General features: G+C 35.0%; 2 protein-coding genes and 1 long non-coding RNA gene across 4 annotated transcripts; 2 read left to right on the top strand and 1 right to left on the bottom strand.

The window, feature by feature from the left end:
* Positions 1-618: 618 nt before the first annotated feature.
* LOC143898786 (uncharacterized) lies at positions 619-20,487 on the bottom strand. Its single transcript, XR_013257295.1, has 8 exons — positions 20,347-20,487; positions 18,750-19,784; positions 16,966-17,099; positions 16,121-16,315; positions 14,409-14,541; positions 13,869-14,029; positions 1,349-2,196; positions 619-1,164 (listed from the first exon to the last, which is right to left on the bottom strand). It is a non-coding gene; the product is annotated as an uncharacterized LOC143898786 (long non-coding RNA).
* Positions 14,569-18,677, top strand: LOC143898779 (putative odorant receptor 85d). The gene is made up of 5 exons (XM_077408496.1): positions 14,569-16,447; positions 16,853-17,188; positions 17,299-17,503; positions 17,906-18,061; positions 18,429-18,677. Exons 1-5 carry the CDS (start codon positions 16,086-16,088, stop codon positions 18,477-18,479), a joined length of 1,110 nt encoding a protein of 369 aa, XP_077264622.1. The 5' UTR covers positions 14,569-16,085; the 3' UTR covers positions 18,480-18,677.
* LOC143898772 (odorant receptor Or1-like) lies at positions 19,551-22,117 on the top strand. 2 transcript variants are annotated; one of them, XM_077408474.1, is made up of 6 exons: positions 19,551-19,684; positions 19,781-19,919; positions 20,349-20,684; positions 20,979-21,174; positions 21,515-21,667; positions 21,784-22,117. In XM_077408474.1, exons 1-6 carry the CDS (start codon positions 19,558-19,560, stop codon positions 21,850-21,852), a joined length of 1,020 nt encoding a protein of 339 aa, XP_077264600.1. In that variant the 5' UTR covers positions 19,551-19,557; the 3' UTR covers positions 21,853-22,117. The 2 variants fall into 2 exon arrangements, with proteins under 2 accessions (XP_077264600.1, XP_077264599.1); XM_077408473.1 differs by having other exon boundaries at positions 19,558-19,919.
* The last annotated feature ends 68 nt before the right edge of the window (positions 22,118-22,185 follow it).

Below are 22,185 nucleotides of genomic sequence, written 5' to 3'. Positions count from 1 at the left end.
CAGGCTACTCCAAACGTAAATGCTCGTCTCATCCCGTCGCGTCGCGCCGCGGAGGAGTAGCGCGTGCAGTTTGCGAGGGTTGCACCGTCTCGAATCCCTCTTTGTTATGAGATGCAGAAATGATATCCCGTTCTTCCAAATATACGTAATTAGATAATAGCTAACTTGAGGAGAGGGGAGGGGGCTGGGGAAAACAAAATGCTATGGTTCCTTACTTTATTTAATACCATATATGTGCGTGTAAGTGCTATAAAACGCTGAAATACATATAATTATTTTTTATTCTTTAGGAATACTAATTTATTATTTTTGCAAACTTGTATCATGTATTGATTAAAATATTCTGTAGCTAAGTAAATTTAACTTCAGTGGTGCCATCTGTAGAGATCTCGTGGAATGAATAGATCCTAAATTTATCTAAATTATCTTAGATTCTAGCTAAATATTGTGGGAATATCTTCGAATAAATTAAAAACTCATTACTTTCAAATAATGCATTGACGTTGTTGCACCTGATAAAATTAAAACTCTTTTTTGTTTAAAATGATTAGGTTTTAAATCTTTCTATTTGTTTATTATTATATAATATAAAAACACGTTTTATATATTGCTAAAATAAAAATATATATATAATTAATAGAATCAAATAAGAGCAGTGACATATTTAAACAAAATGTAATTTTGTATACTACGATTTACTTAAATAATAGCACGTAAGTCTCGAGTTATACTAATTCGCAAATTGAGAAGGGATGATTTACTTCTCTTCTGCCCCTCAATTATCAACGATGATGCGCCGACAATAGACCCCGAAGTCGCCCGGAAACGCGGTATAATATCTCACGTTTAACCGTGGCGAACCCCTACGATCGACGCCCGTAACTACCCCTTGACGTACCAGGTGAATTAAATATGAATAAGCAGAATGCCGGTCGACCGAGCAATTCTCATGGCTCGCCCGGCCGATGAGACAAATGGTCATTTAATGGCGCTCGTATGGGGTAATTGAAAGAGAGGATTATTGGGCCCGAATTACTCGTCTGCGTGATGTATTTTCGCGAAATCTAGTCAGCCTTGTAATTTAATCTTGCGATCAAACGGATACAACATTTGGCGTAATATATACATAGATCCACTGCATGCACATGTGTGAAATCCTGAAATCTGATTGAAAACGCAGATTGATTACATAGCATTTTTTACTGATAAATATACCGTTATAAAGAAAGAGAAGTGTCATATCATTACATATGTTTTTGCGAATTATCGATATGTAATAGTATGATATTTTTCATCCAAGGTGTGCAGATAAAAACAGTTTACCGTGGATATCATGCGCGTTACCTACCCTCTCTCGTGCGTCCTTAGTCTACCTCGACAAACGGAGTCGCAATTATATCTTGAACATCGAGAATTACATCGTGACGGTCGATTAGTCAGTCCGAGATTATCAGTGAGGAATAAAGGTTGTCTCCCATCTCGATTTCTTGCTTTTGCGTTCCTTCTGCCTCTCACTTTCGCCTTGATGAGGAATTCTCGCCGGCTCTCACGAACACCGGGCCAGCCGCCGCTTAATTCCAGCTAATTAATAAACTTTTACCATCTCCGTGTTTGTACTCATCCCCCGCGCGTACTCGTCCACCTTCCTCCCTCGCCCCCTTTTGTACACTTCTCCGTGAAGAGGGAGAGAGAAAGAAAGAGAGAGGGAGGTGGGAGGGGGAGAAAGCGAGAGCGAGAGCGAGAGAGAGAGAGAGAGAGAGAGAGAGAGAGAGAGAGAGAGACACAGCGTTCGAATTCATCTACTAACCAGTTCGCTTCAAAGGGTGGCTTTGCTCGTTCGCTCGGTCCTTTCTCTCACCGTTCTATCATCCTTTCTCTCCCTCTTGCGTCGTTTCCACCTCCTCCTTCTGCTTTTACTCCGTTTTCCCCTCAACTTTACCCTTTCGAGAGCGAATTCAATCCGCTTCAAAGACACCGTACAATAATCCGCCTTCTGGTATCCGACGTTCCACTTCGAGATTTTCTATTCCTTCTCCCTCATTTTCCACGCTGTGAAAGAACCGGCCATTGTAGCCGCAACATTTCCAACCCGTTCGTCGAGTGTTTCCATTTGCATGCGGATGATCCTCACATATGTTCACACGCACACGCATATATATGCGCGAAGCGGTGTAATTGTTTCTCGTGACATGATAACTGTAAAATTATAAAATGTAATGTTAATGGAAACAAGCAGTAGAATATCACCATTCAGTATACAATTATAATTTTAAGTATGCTTCTTGATAAAATATTATTTTGCTACTTGAACGATTGTGTGAATTTCTCAATTAAAATCTGAAGTATTTTTTATTTTTATTTTTATTATTTATATATATGTATGTATATCTTTTAATGTATATAGCCAACAGAAATTATTTATGTGTAGGATGAACACACAGTAAAAAGATTTGTTTTAAGTTAATTTAATTATTTTTGCCAATAAAAGTAAGTACCTAGTCGAAAATAAAATGAGCGAGGATAAAACGTATTCGCGGTGTCTTTCATCGGTATTCATTAGGCGAGTGCGAGCGGGCGAATCCTGCGGTAAACGTGCTTTATCTGTCGACGGAGCGCAACGGACCCCCCCCGAGGCCTTTATTGGAGCATAATTCCGCTTAACACACAGTACGATAGTTATTGCGGGCGGGACTTTCGGAGGGATGAAAGATCTTTAAGCCGCCGTTTCTCCACCATGTGCCCTGACTCCTTCGCTCGTCCTGCCCCCCTTTCGTACATCGTTGTATCGTAGGACAAACACTTAGACGTCGGGTCGCTAATAAACCCGACTTCGGGAGACGTGATTTACACCGTCGTCGTCGCCGCTGCGAGAGAGAGGTAGAGAAAGAGTACAAGAGAGAGAAAGAGAAGATTGTGCACCAGCACCGTTTACACGCGCGTGTATATTTACGATCAGCTCCGACTACCGCCACGCACCTCCATATGTAGGTATATACGTGTATGCACTCGGCTGTAACTCGAAAAAGTGCTGCGCAGCCGCTATTTGTTTTTCGGTTCACTCGAGCCGCCGGTTATGATCATCGGCGCGATGTAATTATCCGCGCTTTAGCTTTGAGCGCTTGTATACAGGGTCCCATTCTACTCGATGATAAAACTTGCTCGTGTTATCGCGCGAAGTTTCTAAAATACTCTCGAATGTGGGGAATAACATCAGAATGATCAGCGATCGTGATTTTCTCAGTTGATCGTGTGGGATAATCTATAAATAATACAATAACTTGACTTTGTAAGTCGGAGCAAATGTTTCAATTAGAGTGTTCTAATAAAAACTCAATCTTTTAATCCTGGTAAGCCCCAAGTGTTTCGCACAATCTGTATCATTTATTCATATAAATGAGAGAAGCAGTTGCAAATCACCCTTTCGCGATTTATCATCCTCAACTAGTTCGCTTGGCAGCGCGGCGCCTCGATGCGCGGCGATTAATTATTATTACACAGCGTCGTGTTATTACACGTGGATGCGATGTCTTCGATGTCCTCGATGTCCTCGATGTCCATCGTTTTCGCTTCCGGTCACGTGGACACCGCGGGAAAAAGAGGGTTAAATGTGAAGGGCCACCCTCATTAGGCGCCGTATATCGGGACATTGGCGCGTGGCGGCGACGCGTAATTGCGCGCCTCACCTGAAGCATAACCCGTGGCGTGTCACTCGTGTGTTACATTCGTTACATGCCGGTTGCGCGTAACGCGAACGTGTTCGTGAGCATTAATTGCGTAGGACCGGCCGCCTAATTTATTTGCTTCTTCGTGTCCTTCCTCCCAGACGTGTGTAAACCACTCGCGACGGAATCTTTTGAGTTTCCCACGCGACACGGGCTGCCACGGTCCTGTTTCATTTGCCCAGCACAAATATTTTGCCCGGCCGGCATCTCCCAGGTTACGCCGCGACGCCCTTACGCGAATACCGTGGAAAAAAGAGTAAAAACTGTGGGGGTGGAAGCATGAAAGCTCGAGATTGTTGTCTATTCGGTAAATGCAAGCCAACCTTTCCCTTTTTCTCGCTCGGTTCTTGTCGATCAAATTATGAACTGTATAATATTGTTTACTTTGATTATATAAATTACGATTATAATTTATAAAATTGTAAAAAGTAATATATTATTATTTTAATATATTTAACTATAATATATTATCGGAAGTTAAAAATTAAAATACGTCGTTCGCTAATTAAGATACGTCTGGCCAATAACGATATAATAACTGTAATGGTCTTGGGTCAACAAAATTCTTTTTCCAACAGAAAATAGGTATTTTTTTTTATCTAGCTGTATTCTTAATGTCTTTCGTCGATATATCTATCGTGTGCCGCAAACCGCGGTTTCATAGTTACCGTCGTTCTGGCAAATGCCAAGAGTCTTTTTCCCGGAAAATTTGCCAACTCGATCGGCCGATATATTATTCAATCCCATCCCCAAACACTATAATTAACCAGAGTATCTTTGCGGAGTAACGATGACAGCACGGGGGACTGGTTACAAGCGAAAAAACGACGAGCGGAAAGTGGAGCTCGCTTGCCGGTGTCTCGCTTTAAATCGACGCGCGGATGTCTATGTATCTAACGCGAACAACTATGTATATTTGCCAGGCATAAACGGAATGGCACAGTGGAGGCACCATGGGGTTGCTGCACCGGGTATATCTATGCCGCGCCACTACCCTGTAATAATAGGCACTCAAATATTTCCCGATTAAATATTTGATCTCGTTTTTATGCCATTTATTAAAAGCCACAAGTGAAACGCAAGCGCGCGGGTGCAATCGAAATTCGCAATAGCGACGATTCTTTGATACAACGACGTTTGACTACTAGAATTCAGATTAGGCCGTCATAGGCATTATGTGGGGCGTAGGGCGTAGGGTATCCAGAGATTTAATACCAAATAATTTTATTTTCTGTATTTTATCGCGGTATTCTAGTGCGACGTTCCCTTCCCCTCCCCAATGTTTTAAGCATAGAATACATGCGCGTAATTACTTTTTGCGATAGTGAATTGCACGTGGAAAATTAGATATATGCACGATATTAATGTGTAGCAAGTTCTATTTGCTGAACTTTAAAAACCGCCCCCGCTGGTAAAGGATGCGATTGGCATCTCTCGTCAGTGTAACTTCTTTCGCGATGAAGTCAAACGTTTCTATCGTCGTCATCTCTCTTTTTCCTCTCTCTTTACCTCTCTTCTCCGCTTCTCCTCGTCGTTTCTTTTTACAACTTTTTACCGTCGATGGCGTACGTCGTCCAATATCAATATTTTCATGCGCCGATGCGCATTTTGCACACATTCGTTAATTCGCGATTGAGTAAAAATTGCGATCGGTTGACCGGCGCGTTTTTTCCCCCTTTACTTCTATATATGAGGTTATTTTTTTTTACATTATTACCGTCCGCGATGGATTCCACACTTTCTCTCTTCTTCTCTCTCTCGTGCTATCCGAGCCGAAGATTCTTTATGGTCAGAATCAGTCAATATATTCGGGACGATGAAGAAGGGAGTGAGGGATCTTCGGTAAAAGGGACGGGAGAGAAGGGGTGCAAAACGTTCGCAAAGGGGGAAACGGACGGGCGAAGGGAATAGAAAGTGGCGGCTAGAGACACGAAGGTGGAGAAGAACAGGAGAGAGAGATGGGTTGTACGATCGAGGGGGAGTGGCGCAAACATTTGCCTGCCGCCCGGTAAATTAAAAGCACACAGAGAGGAGAGAGAATAGAAACGAGAGAGGAGAGTGAGTAAGTGAATGAACGAGCGAGCGAGGAACGGATCGTAGGTGGCCATCGTTTTCTCTCTGTTTCCCCTGCCCCATCCCACATCCTCTTTCTTCTTTTCCCCTCCATCCGTGTCATTCGCTCTTCTCCTTGCCCAAAAAGGTCCACGTGAATGAAGAGACTCGCTTCCTACGCGCGGATACTTTTCTTCCTCTCCGAACCAAAGCGTGAGCGCGCGGTTATTTTCGGGAACCGAGTTTTTGTACCTTCCCTAAAAAATCTTCCTGTATTGTGATAATTTTTATACATGAAACATGATATTGTTGATAGAGACTAACACAAACAAAGTAACTTTACGTAATATTTCATAAATTGTGAGTATTATTGCTAAACAAGACGAAAGTAGAGGGCTATAGTTAATAGTAATTAATTGACGAACGCGCAAATATAGGAAATGAGATAGTTTTGACAACATACATACATTTTAGTTTTTAGTGTCATTTGAAATACCTGTTTTCCATAATTAGTTATTTATTCATTTTGTTTCCTATTTATATTGTATAGTATTGTATTATTCTACATTACGAATGCATTTATGACAATCTAACTCTCTTATCTGTGCAACGTTCGGGTTCTTGCTACTCAGCAACCGCGCGTGCAAACACACCTCCGATCATTATTCCGCTCATCGCGGCGCGTTAGTATGCTGACAAACTGTCGCGATCGGGTCGGAACGCCGGGAATCGAGTTCTCCGTGTTCTTATCGCGCGTCGTTACCCTCCTCATTCCACTTTGTCTCTCAATCGGGCCCTTTTATGATTCGTTTGGTTGCCGTCCTTCTGCACACCCCGTCAAACGTTCCTCCCTCGGCTATGCATGTCGTTTGCGGCGCGCATAGGGATAGAGCGGGATGGTAGCGCGAGCCTCTCTGTGTTGACAGGCAAATATTTGTCACGGCATACACCACCACCGTTAACCACCTCCGCCACCGCCGCCGCAGTCCGCCGTCGTTGCCTCCGTCTTCGTCTCGTCAACGCGTCCATCGCGTTCGCCAACCCCTTTTCCCGCTCTCCTCTTCCGCCACGAGTCGCGTTTTCGCGCGACGAACCTGAGGACGTTATACGCTCTGAAAGACGCGCTGAAAATTCCCCGGTAATGCAATGATGACGTTCCGCTTCGAGAACCCTGCGTCCTCAGCCTTCGTACAGTCAGCTCGCACGTATTTCGAGACTCGCATATCTCGAGACCTACATACTTTGAGATCTGAAAAAGAAGAGCTAAAATATATGAATCCTCGTCTGAGAAAACATTGATAATAATAAAGATAAAATGTTAAATGTTTGTGCTATTTTCTACCTACTTTTTGTTATTATTATAAAAATGAGATATTTGTATTATTCACAGAGATAGAATCTTTATAAAGATAAATGTACATTCTAAGATTAATTTCAGTATGTTCTATCTTTATACGAATTTGCAAGTCTGGAATATGTCTAAGTGACTTAAAAGTTGCATGAGGTGTGCAGCACGATGAATATTAAGTATATACGGAACCTGCCTCACAATGAAATACAATGAATAAGGTCAGCGTGACCAAGCGTAACCACTTTAAAGCGGAAGGTTAAGTATCATTTTAAGTTTCCAGGTACGCTCGTGTGCTTATAATATCTACCCATACTTGAGCCAAGAAAGGCTGGCGCCACATGTAAATTCCGTCGCATTATACGCAAAGTTAATTAACATATATCAACAATAATAACATTTTTTATGTAATTCATGTATAAAGGTAATAACGATTCAAATTTTCTCTATGCTTGAAACCTTGAAATATGAAAACTTACTTTGTGTATTTTTACTTTCGTAAAAAAATTTTATAACAAAAATTCAGATGAGGACAGAGAAAAGAGGCAAAGAGATTCAATTCCTGTATTTGTTTAATAATGCTTTAAAGGTATAATTACATTTTTGTTAGAAAAACTTTTTAAAATAGAATTTTGCACGTGAGACAGAAGACTCTCTCTTATAACTATAGTTATAAAAAGTTATACGATTAGATAAGATTTTATGAAAGATAAAACGACACAATTGTTTTCTGCCATTCTACCTATTTTATCTAATCTTTTCGCGGAATGTACGATTTACGAGATATTTTGGGACAACGTGTACAACGTTGATCGAGATGAGAAATCGAGTGTTTGAGATCCATTATGATACTCCCGCGCAGCCGATAACAATATTGTGACAACGTGAAGTGTGTTTGACGGAAGGGTAAGCATTCGAATTAAGAACCAACTCAACCAACAAAATGACTTTCCGATGATCGCCTATTGAAACACTCTTTCCTCCTCTCTTCTTCTTTCTCTATAATTATATAGAAATAATTAATTATTTAGCAGAGTGAGCAAATTAGAAATCTGAGTTTCAGTTAACAATATAAATGAGTGAAGTATAATTCAATGATTTTGTTTTAAAAAGACACAAAAAATTGTTTCAGATTATTATTATTAGAATTGTGTTGCTTAAGTAAACATGACCGTATAAAATTAGCGGAATTTTTCCTTTATTTATTACATAAACAGATTTATATGTAATATGTCAGCGTCGGAATCGAGTCAACAATTCGGAATCTAATCTAATTTTTCACGGTCGTCTCGCGCAGATCTCTGAGATTCGGAAACTGGATCGAGTTTGATCGGGTTAGCGATATTCGACGGCGCTTTATCATTCGATTAGCGACTGTGTGACGGAAACTGGGGTAGAAAAAAGAGAATTCTACGGGTGGGAACGAAATGCAATTGAGTCTTTGTTGCGCTTTTGACCCCGAAGTCGACTAGACTGGCTAGTGTCTGCCCGTGTTTGTCCCGCGCAAACTTTGTTTTTGCAAATAGAACCACGTGTTCCTCCGTTCACCCTCTATCCCTCTTTGCTTTCCGTGCACTTCTACCCCTCTTCGCTTCGTTCTCTCTGTGTCCCTCTTCCCCCTTTCTCACTCTCTCTCTCTCTCTCTCTCTCTCTCTCTCTCTCTCTTCTTTTCTCTCACATCCTCCATCTCTGAATCCACACCCCTTTGCGCACACATGCGACAGGTGCCCGACTGGTAAACTATAACAAAAAAGCAAGCTCATTCAGACGATTTGCGCACGATTGGCTTCGCTGTTTGATTAAGGAGTTTATCCGGCATCGGAATCCACGGCGATTTCGCCGCTTCGGTGTTCGTTCTCGTTCGGGCTGGTTCTCGCGTGCGAAGCAGCTAATAAAATTCTTCTAATGTACACAGTACTGACTATTAATTTACGAATGTTTATAAAGGATTAAATTGTGGGTAAAAAGATATCGCTACAAATAGTGTAATCGATCCTCATTGCACGTACCAAAAATTGCAGAAATTGTATATATAATAATAGTAATATTTGGTACTGTGTACGTGTTTCCCGTAAAATAACATTAAAAGTATAATAGTATATAGTTATTTTATGATTAAATTATAAAACGGCAAAGCAGTAAAATAGTCAATGAGATTTAATAACAGTTAATGAAAAACTTTGAGTCAAACAGGAATGCTGTATACTCTTCAAACAGATTTCTTGTTTCTTTAAAATTCATTGTGGATATGTCTGATGAGACCGAGACGCTGCGTCACGTGACTCGAAACATGTGTGGCACATACTAATTGAAGGGCCGGTCAGAAGCAACACGGTAGCGAGCCAGGCGATTAACACTTCCCGAAGACCACACGCATTTCGGGTTCCACGTATTAGAAAGCCGTTTTTGTGTGAGAAAAAGAGAGTTGGATTCGAATGTACGAATTGAATGAAACACGATAGATGTATTATCAGATAATCGTTTATTAACGAGATCATGCGCGCGGACATTGCGACACAAATGATATAACGATGATACATCTAAAGTTAACTGCATATCTGAAGTTTTACTTCTTCAGACCGCAGATCGTAGACGTGTGATTTTATAAGAAATAATGAGAAAAAAAATTCCCTCCGAGAATTTCTCAGATTTATTAAGGTGAACCTACGACTGATAGGTTCTCTCATTTATTGCCCACACGCGAATTTATAAACTACGGGGTTTTAGTATTGTTATTTGTACAAACTATACACACCTCGCGCGAGCGCGCAAAAGGATCGTGCCGAGGATGGCAACGACAGGGAAGATGTGAAAAAGCGACGACTTTCGGAAGTTCATGAAAGTTCGTTTACACAACTCTTTCCCTCGCTGCGATGCATTATGCTCTCGAGACGTAGTGACCTGAAATCTTCGACCTCTGCCGCTCTTCTCGAGGGAACAGCAACGCGTCTCGTTATTCAGGTGTGCTTTCTATATGGGTTTGCGTTATACAACGTGTTTCGAAAATCGTGTATAGAGAATGGTGAGATTTTCTATTATTAGCAAACGCGTAAGATTTCAGAAAGTGTTTCTGCTCTTTGGCAAAAATACCGCTTTCGAAGCACCGAAAGGTTCACGTAGCAATATCGTATAACAATGACTTGTTCGTGTAGGTAAACAGAATTATTTCATAATTGTCATCATTATATCTATAATGATATCGAAACCATAGGTACTAGATTTCAAACAAAGAAGAAAACTATATTGCCGAAAGTTTTCGAGATATGTGTAAGAACTTCTCTAAGAATTATGATAAACTAATATTAAATGTGCATATAGACAGAAAAGCTTATGCAGTTTAATTACTAGACAAACATAAGAAAAAATCTACAATATATATATATATATATATATTTATATATATTTTTTGTCTCACTTTGTATATAAATATTAATTTTATTTAAAGAACATATATTTGTTCTCACAAATAATTTTGCCGCAATAATACTTATTGTTTTATCATATATAGATAAAATCTTTGCCAACGCAGGCTGAAATCAGCAAGCTTGGCTCGTAATAAAATTTACGTATTATTGCACGGTCGTTGTCTAATTTTCGCGCAAACGCGAAAAGAGAAAATACACGGTTCGAGAGTTCGATTTAACTGATACGAAACGTGCATCTCGAGACTGGTGTCATTTTCTACCCGGTATGCTGTCCGGCCGACTACTTCTTCTGATGGAGTGCTTCGTCCGCGCGCGCAATCCCGAAGTGCACTCGAGGCCGAGTCGAGAGAGACCTCTCTACATGGGTGGTCCATTCTTCTTACGCATGCATTATATAAGTCTTGTAAAGTTCACACTAGGGACAACAGAAGCCGGCCAGACGATAGGATTCGTTAATTGTACCCGGTGACCGACCCGAGAAGAACGCGGGGAATGAGTTCAATCCAGAAATGCGATAGAAATTGACATTTCGTTGTTACGTACGTCTATGAACCATTAAATATTAATATGACGCGCTTAACGAGGAAAGGCAGTAATTTTTGCTTCGAGATACATTTGCATTCACCAATAAGACACGAATCTGAATTGCGAACGTAAGAAATTCTTTGGAGGAAATACGGTTAATCCCCGTAGCAATGGTATAAAAATTACTTTTGGAACACTCTATACATGGCGTGCAATTCAGACGAATACAGAATCCGTCGGTTGTGGTTATAACTGATGCTCTAAAGCATGACTTGAGAATATAAGAGATACATATGCTCAGAATCGGTTACCATACAAAGTTGTCACGTTCGTTGCTACTGATATGGTGATTTGTCATCTTCCCACGCTGGGATCGTGGGTAATAAAATTACAGCTTCGTATACATAAACCCTGCAAATTTTTTTTCTTTCTTTCTCTTTCTCTATTTTAATTTTTGTAAATTGTATTATACGTTAAAAGAGGTATGTCGAGACTGAAGTTTTATAATAAAAAGTATTTATAATCAGTTTTTTCAAATTTTAATCTAAGTTTTACTTACAAGAAAGTTTATTATTTACTTTTTGCTTTATAAAATGCTTATTGCGCACATAGAAATTAATTTATAAAGGAACAAAAAAAAAGAATAAACCCGAAGATTATTTGAAGAGCTTTGTTATCTTAAATTGTGTGTGATAGTTCTCTGTAAAATTAAAAAAGGAATTACATTTTACCGTACTTTTTATTTGCCAAAGTGACGCAAAAATATGTGTGACTAGGCGTGAAAATAACAGTTCACGAGCAGGATTAATCCTCTTTCAAAAATGGTCCAGAGCAATATGGCCGATTCATCATGGTATGTATCCTGTTCACTCTCCTCTTTTGGACTTTGGACAATGTACACGGTGGGATCTAGAATACTGGGAGAGAGCGGGGAGACATTGCCTGTATTTTGAAGATAAGGACAGACCCTATATCGTAACGCTGACAAGCCCGACCCTTTCAGTACGATCAGATTTATCTCGCTTGCCCTTTAAGTTTCGCTTCATCTTCACCCTCTCATTGGAATTTCACACGGCCACGGTCCATCCCGTGCAGATGTAAAATATGAGACGCTTATATAATTGATGACAAATCTCGATTTTAATATTAGACAATTTGTAATTCATTCCAGAATTCAGAGAATTGATTTCTATTTATAATTTTATATACCTACCACATACTTTGACATATAATTTATATTTTGTTTTAGGTATACATATATTTCAAATGTTTAAATGTTTTCCATATTGTAGAATACATACAATTATAAAAATAGAACTTTGATTTGAATTACCGATTGTATAAAGTAATTTATTTGAAGCAGATGAGCTGGGATTTAGTTGCATATTTCGGGCTGATTTTGTTAACGCCTACTATTTCCCATTTTGCCACTCATGTCATAGCGTAACATAGATATTGCAATATAGCATAGATATTGCATACAATTTTTTAAGACCGCTTAAAATTGCGGATAGTTTTTTAAGACCGCTTAAAAATGTGAGCGGTTTTTTTGAAAACGCATTAATGGGCGTTTTTTTCAATACGCTTAACACACGCTGGAGTTTTTTTTAAAAGCGCGTAAGAAACTCCGTTTTTTTTAAAGCGCCTAAAGTTGTCTAGTTGAGACTTTCAATTAATAAATTGAAAGTTTTCTGCTATTAATAATAATTAACCAGATATTTCATATTGATTAATATGATTACATTTCTGTACTTATAGTACGAGCGCTCGTGAGTTGAAATATCCCGCGTTGTGTTTACACGCGTTTGCGGCTCGCGTTGTTAAGACAACGGCGCGGCGTCGACAACGAAATCGGCCCGAAATGCATGGGCATTTCGTTTAAATTTAAGTTCCAGCTCTGATTTAAAACACACTTGTTGTATCATGTCATTGTATCCAGCTAAATAAGTAGTATGTTTTTAAGTATATTGTAGCTACTATATACCGGTTATTAATTTATATAAACATTAAAAAGATGTTTTCATATTTTTGACTAACAATATAGATTTTTTTGATATAATTTTGTTGCTGAAAATTACATGAAATATTGATTTTACTTTAGTATATGAAACATTAGTTCACGCAGATTGATTTTTATTAAAATTTTGTTTCATTATAAATGTTTAGAGAAAAACTAACAATTATTATAGTAATAGTATATATATGTATACATAAAATGGAAGCTCGAGCTCGATTTTTTTTTTATTAAACTAAGAAAAGGAACATATATAAAGAGCTCGAACATTTACTAAACAGTAGAGTCATCTGGTAGATTTTATAAGAGATAGTTCGGGACGAATTATATGGCCGTCAATTTTGTATATTTCGAAGTTAACGATTGACGATAATTACGAAATGAAGATAATTATATAATTAACTTATTAGAAAATACTGTGAATGTATAGAAATATAAATATATATTATTTTGGCTATATTTATTATTATGCAGTAACTTTTTAGATCTGTAAAAATTTAGCTATAACTTTCACCAAGATATTTCAGAAGCTTGTTACAACACAATTTAATCATTTAAGATATTGTATTCATATATTAAGTTTTTTTATATTAATACTTTTTATATGCACAAGATGCTTTAATGTTTTTTGTAATGTCTTTATGTATTATTTTTTAATATTAAAAATTCTTCTAAATTTCCTTACCGACGAAACGAATTATTATCAGTCGGCAAATTCAAGAGATGTTCGATCGTAATAGCGTTACTCTATAGATAATATTCTTTCGTTTCACATTTTGTACCTTGAAACAATAATGATTACAACGTTGTTATCCTTAGTCGATCACCTTAGTCGACTTGTCTTTATCATATATTATCGATCCTTTTTTAATTTACATATTAATTTATAAATCGATACGAAATTATGGTTATTTGGGTATATGTGATACTGACAGCGGATAATCTGAAATAAAAACAAAACTTTAAAAATTTCATTTAGCGGCAATTTAATTTGTAAATTTATTATAAAATTATATGCGCAAAATTTTAAATCTATGTATGTTGCAATTATTATATAATAAAGTTTAAATAACGAATCTAAAATCAATAAGTAAATTGATAATTATAAATTAAGTTAATGCATTCTATACTTTTACATAAATGCAATATTTTTAAAGTATCATTTTATGATTATTTTTAATAATTTTTTGTACAAGATATTATTATTAAATATTATTATTAAAGATAACAAAATTTATCTGATTTACTTCAATAACAGTTATAATGATACATACATTTGTATAATACATATATTCTATATACTGAATTTTGTATTTACTTACTATATTTTCGATATGTGTTGTGATAAACTTCATTGCACTTTTTTAACATATACAATTTTAATTTTAAGCAAATAATTTCTCTTTAGATGGTCTGAGATGATGTATACATAGAGATGTAGGTAGAGACAGGACACTGCAGGATTTAATAGATGTTACTTTATTGTGATTAATATTGTTCTCTTAACACTATATCTTTTTCAATCTTCCAACACGTATTTTTTTACAATGTATTCTAATGATTTTATCTATATCTTTAAGGTGGTCCTTTCGCGGACCCAGCTAGTCAAGTAACAGTCCGTCATGAGGTAATTGAAAACAAACATTACACAGCATTCCAATAATTATAATAATATAACATGATTTTACACGCACGATTTAATCGTATTTAATTATTTACTAATTAAAAAAACATCACAATAGTAGTGCGGTTGGACTCGATTTAGGTTAGGTCAGGCATGACAGTACGAGTAAAGCAATATGCGCGTGGATCCACTACTTATTTAACCTCATATATCAGAGCAAAACATTCGGCAAGCCCTTATTTTCAAGGTATGTACGAAATCCGTAAACTTCAGGGAATATTTTAAAACTCGAATAATGTATTCATCTGATCGCTAAGTACATGTATTATTCGTTGAAAACCTCGGCCGTGGCAATTTGCATATCATTTTATCTTTCTCGTTCATTAGATGTAAACAAGGATAGAATGACAATGGCACGCTCCGCGAACGCATATTTAGAATGACTTATTTCTTGTAAAGTGTCGGTAACCTCACTTTATTTTTCGTACAAATGTCCCTTATTACTGTATATTTAACATATATCAACGTTAGGTACTTATCTAATACTTGTTCTCACGAAAGGACCACCTTAAACAACCACTTTCTTCTTTTGCTTTAACAAAAGCGACCGATTCGGCAATTTAATCAATGAATGTCGGAATGAAACGTTCATCTGTACTTCGTGACAGCCATAAATTAAATATTTAAGCTACGTCTGCATCAAGATTTCATAAGCCGTAATTGATAGTTTGCTGACATTGTGCGACATAACGTTGAACTGTAAGCTACAGTTTGGCATAAAAGTATAGCAGTGCACGACATCATGTATAAGATATGTATTTTAAAACTGTTGCGTGTGCGAAAACATCGTTCTGCGTGGGGACGCAAAACTGCAAGTTTTATATACCACGATAATGATACAGTTGTCGACTGCATAGACGGAAGTCGCAGATAAAAAATTGAATTGCGAAAATATAGACTCTTTTATGGTCAGTTAAATCTTCTTATTTGTCTACATTTGTGCTACAAAGAATTATATTCGTCGTACATTGCAGTGCTCAATACACCTGTATTTTTTTTTACTACCGATAATTACAAGACACTGAATTAAAAACTATCACCGTTCTTTTATTTTACAATTAGTTTATTTTTAACCAAAATTTAATTATGCATCATTATTTTAAAGTTATTTAATATATGTATGTAATTTGCTTATAATAAACATTTTATTTATGATGAAATAATCAGAATCTTTCTATGATATCGAAAGTAATATAAAAAAAAAGAAAAGAAAAATATAAAAATATATATAAAACTTATATAATACAAGAACGTTTTGTGTATAATAAAATCTTTGCCTTATAACGTTACTGGGCACGACAAGCAAAAAAGAAAAATGAGCGTTTTGACTTTCACATTTAAAGTTCTTACCATTTGCGGATGTTGGCTACCGAATTCGTGGACGTCATGGTACAAACGTATCGTGTATGATGTATATACAATCCTCATAGCTTTGCTAGTAAATACATTTACGTTGTCACAATTGATGGATTTAATTCTATCTGTGGACAACGCTGACGACTTCGCCGAGAATTTCTACGTGACTCTTGCCAGTTTCGTGTCATGCTGCAAGATGTTTAGTTTATTGAATAATCGTAACAATATTGCGATGTTGATCGACACTCTGATGAAGAAACCATATAGGCCTACTGAACACGATGAGATAAAGATTCGACAGAAATTTGACAAAATCGTACAGCAAGTATTTTAATAATAATTATTAGTTATACGTAATTAGTTAAACGTAATAAATGTGTTATACAGAATTAAATCGTTATGTGCGAAAATAACAGTCACACAAAAGATATTGCGCATAATATAACATATTGTCATATAATTAGGCATTGTTCGTATAGGACCCAAAGTCACAAATACAAAGCAACTTTAAAAAAAAATTGATTTATTCGAGGATTAATTTTGCGTGACGTTAAATTAAAGTGTTAGAGTATTGGTTACGGCATGTATGTACGTTTCTTGTGCGTTGACCTACGTTACGTTACGTTACGTTATCATACGAGAGTCTTGTGCGGAGGCTCTTACTATTGGTTGGTAAAGTCTAATGAAAAAGATGACAAAGAAAATCCGAAAATGTCTATTTTACAGAACAAATACGCTCTACTACGCAACTCTGGTCGAATTGACATGTGCATTTGCTTTAGTAACACGTGTGTTTGAAGACTACAGAAAACACAGACTAGCTTTCCGAGCATGGTTACCGTTCAACTATTCTTCGCCGACGCTATTTCGAATCGCTTACGTTCATCAATCGATAAGCTTGACGGCTGGATCGGTCCTTCACATCGCTTGCGACAGCCTAATTTGCGGATTATTGATGCACATTTGCTCTCAGCTGGAAATATTAGAGTGTCATTTGAAAAAAATCGTGGACAAGCCACATTTTCTTCGTGAATGCGTCGTACGGCATACATGCATTTTTCAGTCAGTTCTTTATTATTATTTTTCGAAACATACATATAAGAATATAATTAAAAGTATAAATATAAAAATATAACCAGAAATGTTTGAAAGTTACGTTCAATCAATTTTAGATTCGCATTAATGGTGAATGAAAGATTTAGATTAACAATCACTATCCAGTTTTTAGTGAGTATGTTAGTAGTGTGCTTCAATCTGTATCAACTGACGCAGACGAGCATGTTAAGTGCGAAATTTATTCAAATAATGTTATATATGTTTTGCATGCTGGCACAAATCTCTTTTTATTGCTGGTACGGAAATGAAGTTAAGCTAAAGGTATGCATATATACATATATATATTTTCAATATATATAATTTTGTATTTTTTCTCGCATTTTTTTTGTTTTTTGTACATATTTGAGATAGTATACGCATATATTTTAATGTTTAATATGACAGTAATATGTTAAAGATATGTCAAATTGTTGTATCACAAAAATTAATTTATACAAATAAAGTAAGATACATTAAGAGAGAGAGAGAGAGAGAGGGGGGGTGCAAATACTTATGTTTTGAATTAGTTTATGAATTTTATTTCATTTTATCATACTTTGTATACATATAGATATATAAAATCAATTTGCAAAAAATGCAATTTGAGTCTTTCTCAATTTTATTTTAAAATTAAAGTTAAAAAAGTTAAAAAATGAATTTTTCTATATATATTTTTAAATACAGAGTCAGCAACTGGTCAGTAGCGTGTTCGAAATGGAATGGTATGCATTAAATTATCCAGTGCAAAAGAGTTTGTTAATAATTATGAGACGGGGTATGGTACCTATCGAGTTCACCAGTGCCTACGTTATCTCTGTGAATCTTCAATCATTTGTCAGTGTTAGTATAAAAATTGATTTTTAATCTAAAATTAGTGAGAAAAACTCTATTTTTAATCACAAAATTAGTGATTAATTCTAAATTATATAATAGCTAAATTTATAAAGGTTTTTTTTGCATTTAAACATAAATATGCAATAAATTGATTTAAAATAGAATGTATGATTAAGTTAAGCCTAACTTTTTTAGCGTTTTATGTTACACAGTTGAATAGTTTAGTTACAAATAATTTATAATTTAATTATAGTATTAATTTTTCCCATGTTTTGTTTGTGTTGTTAGAAATAAATTGTTAATTTATAATAAATTGATTATTATTAATTTGTAATATAAGTATGTAGTAAGCAAATAATTTTATTTATTGCAGTTACTCAAGACATCGTATTCTGCGTATAATCTACTTCAACAAATACGATAATAAAATAGTAAAAATACGAAAGTAGAAGAAAATTAATATTTATATTTGTATAAACGTTATCTTTGTACGAAACAAATGTGTATATAAAAGTAAATCATTAAGTCAGAATATCATAATCAATAATTTGTGTATTAAATAAAATAGGTAAAAAGATATCTCATATGTTGTACAATATTTCCTCTTGTGCGCACCATTTATAGGTAATATCTTTATAATACTTTATAACTTATATATATATATATATATATATATATATATATATGTACTCACGGTTTATGTCAGCGGTATGATTATCTTAATATGTTTAATATGTTTGTTAAATTGTTATTATGTTTGTGAGGATTTGTTCAATCACTTGTATTTTAAAAATCATGTATATATTAAAAATATTTAAAATTTTACTATTTGAAGAAATAGAGCAGTCAACATAAAGAGAGAAGATTTTCGCTACTGCCGCTACTGCCACTTATCATACAATCAGCTTGAAGTAAAACAATTTTTCAGTAAACGAAATATACTTAATTATTCACGACGGTGATCGAGGACTTTTATTCTTTATTCTCAAGTGTATTTCGTAAGATATTATTTTATTCATGATTTTATTTTCATAGAGCTACATGTCATAGTAATATGAGACTTATATCTAACGATTGCATTTTTCTCTACTTGATATATGACAAAATTATCTGAGGAACACAATTGTACAATATGAATAATAAAAATCTTGATTCACGAAGGGAGGCAGAGTCAGGAGTCAGAAAATTGTGGCTATTTTGAGCGTGGCTATAGACATTCGATAACATCGTCAGTCTCGTCAAAGCTTTTATTGCGGAGCTATACCGCTGTAGAAACGATTCTGACGTTACTGCAATCAAAGATATTTTGTCGATACCTAACCATTTTAATTGCTAGTTTACATAACGTAGTGTATATAATTTATCTCTACAAAATTAATTTACAATAAATAATTATGTAATATGCTTATCTGCGACATTGTCTACGAAATAAATGGAAAGAGATATATGTTGAACGTATCTTTCGTCATATACGGGAAGTAGACGGCCCGGAGAAAGTTACAATGCGTGTGTTAGATTTTACACTTAAAATCTTAACATTCTGCGGTTGCTGGGTACCGGATTCCTGGACGTCTCCCCACAGACGTTTGCTGTATCATGCATATACAATTTTTATATTTGTACTAATAAGTACGTTTACGTTGTCGCAATTTTTGGACTTGATCCTGAGCGTGGACAACGCGGACGACTTTATCGATAATTTTTACATGTTGCTTGCCATGATAGTTTCCTGTCAAAAAATGCTTAGTCTGTTAATAAATCGTAGTAATATCGCATTGCTAACGGACATCCTTAGGAAAAAGCCGTGTGAACCGATCGAACTAGAGGAAGTGGAAATTCGACAGAAATTTGATAAAATTATTGAGTAAGTATTATGACGTAACACAGCTTTCTAATTATTATAGGAATTAAATATAATTTATATTCGTATTATTTGAAATTTGCCATTAAATTTGACTATAGTAAACTATAGTAAATTTAGAATTAGTCAATTGGTCTTTCAGTATAATATTAATTTTCTCAATACTAATTGCAAGTTATTAAATTGGAGCTCTATTACAAATCTCTCTTATATTATTTATAAAAAAGACATTTTATGTTTAATTTCTTTTGCGTCTGCTTTTACACAACGCTTTGTTTTCTATTAAATTAAGTTAGTAAAAGCTTCTATTATAGTATAATTTTTTCGGAAAAAAATTGCATATCACCACTTTATTTTAGAAAATATATCGATTGCAGCAGAGATAATATTGAATAATAAGTGAGATGTAAAACCGCTTGTAGTTACTTACAGGATGAATACGCTGCATTATGCGATTTTAGTTGAATTCTCAACCTCGTTCATGGGAGTACAATCATTCTTTACGATCTACTGGGAGAAAAAGTTAACATTCAGAGCGTGGTTACCATTCGACTACTCAACGACAGTACTTTTTCACTTTACATATTTCCACCAATTAATAGGCTTGTTTGTTGGAGCTATTATGCATGTTGTTTGTGACAGCATAATATGTGGACTACTGTTGCATATATGCTGTCAAATAGACATACTGAATTCTCGCTTGAAAAAAGCCATGTATAACCCAGAAATTCTTCGTGACTATGTCACTCATCACAATCTTATAATGAAGTTTGTTTTATACAATTAATATTAAAATATTAATATTAACATTAATATTAAAATAAAAATTAGAATTTTGCAATTTATGTATATAATTGTACATATGTAGCAGTTTTATTTGCACAAAAGATGAATTACAAAAATGTTATAGAACAATATTGATTTAGTTTTCTTGTATATTCAATAGAAATTTTTTAAAAAATAAAATATTTTTTTTTGTAATTTTTGTAAAATACATTATTTATATTTGTAAAGTTAATTTACATTTGTAAACATTAAATAGTACATCTGCATTACTTTCAGGTTTGCTGTTATGGTGAATAAAAAATTTAAATTGACAATTACCTTTCAATTTATAGTAAGTTCGTTGGTGATATGCGTTAATTTATATCAACTGACCAAAACGAATGCAAAAGTCATCGAAATAGGATTATACACGTCATGCATGCTGACACAAATCTTTTTGTATTGTTGGTATGGAAATGAAGTCAGATTGAAGGTGGTATATTGTTAAAATAAATCTATCTCGTGCGGTCTTTTTATTTTGTTATTATATCTAAAAAAATTAAATATTCTACGTTATGTCTCTTGTACACCTTAACAATGTAAACTTTTTATTTTTTTAACATTATTTAAATAAGGGGGGTATTTAAACGACAAATATATATATTATATGTAACTGTTATATATATTATTGATGTGCAAGACTTCTCTTAGTTTTGCTTTAATACTTACATTCTTACATGTTTGATATTTTTTTTAGTTTAATTGTTTAACTCGATACCTATTTTTATTACAATCGGGATAAATAAATAATCATTTTGTATCTTTGAATACAGAGTCTGCAATTGATCAGTAATCTATTTGAGATAGAATGGCTCAAATTAGAATCAGATGTAAAAAAAGATTTGTTAACAATTACAAGATGTGGTAGCATCCCTATCGAATTAAGCGTCTACACTATTCCTATGAATCTCGATTCGTTCGTGGCTGTTAGTACAAATTTATTTTGATTTGTAATTATGTCTTTATGTGGCGTGAGGAATACTGATTTTTATAACAATTCTAAAATACATGTTCTAAATTTAATTAAATTTGCTTGCTGCAGTTGCTCAAGACATCGTATTCGACTTACAATATTCTTCAGCAAATGCGAGATGAAAGTATCGAAGACTAAATGAGAGATTATTGTTTAATATTATTATTTGTGCTTTTCATGTTATTGGAGTAATTGGTGCAAAGCCAAAAATTAAAATAAAATTTTTTTGACTCTATAATTAAATATTGTCATAACTGTATATTACACTCACATAAAAAGGAAATAATTTTAATAATGCCATTACTTGCGCTATATTTTTTCCTCTTACGCATCCTTACTTACTATATATCTATATTTTCATATATTATTTTATATTATAATGTACACGTGAGATTATGGCTTATTACAATGTGACAGAATGTTAAAATGCTTGACTGGATATAACTGGATGATACAGCTGTAGATATTTCC

Source organism: Temnothorax americanus, unplaced genomic scaffold, assembly GCF_048541705.1.
Source record: "Temnothorax americanus isolate GAGA-0224 unplaced genomic scaffold, ASM4854170v1 Scaffold24, whole genome shotgun sequence".
NCBI lineage: Eukaryota > Metazoa > Arthropoda > Insecta > Hymenoptera > Formicidae > Temnothorax > Temnothorax americanus.
The sequence above is the reverse complement of the archived record's forward strand: the minus strand, read 5'-3'. Positions and strand labels throughout refer to the sequence as shown.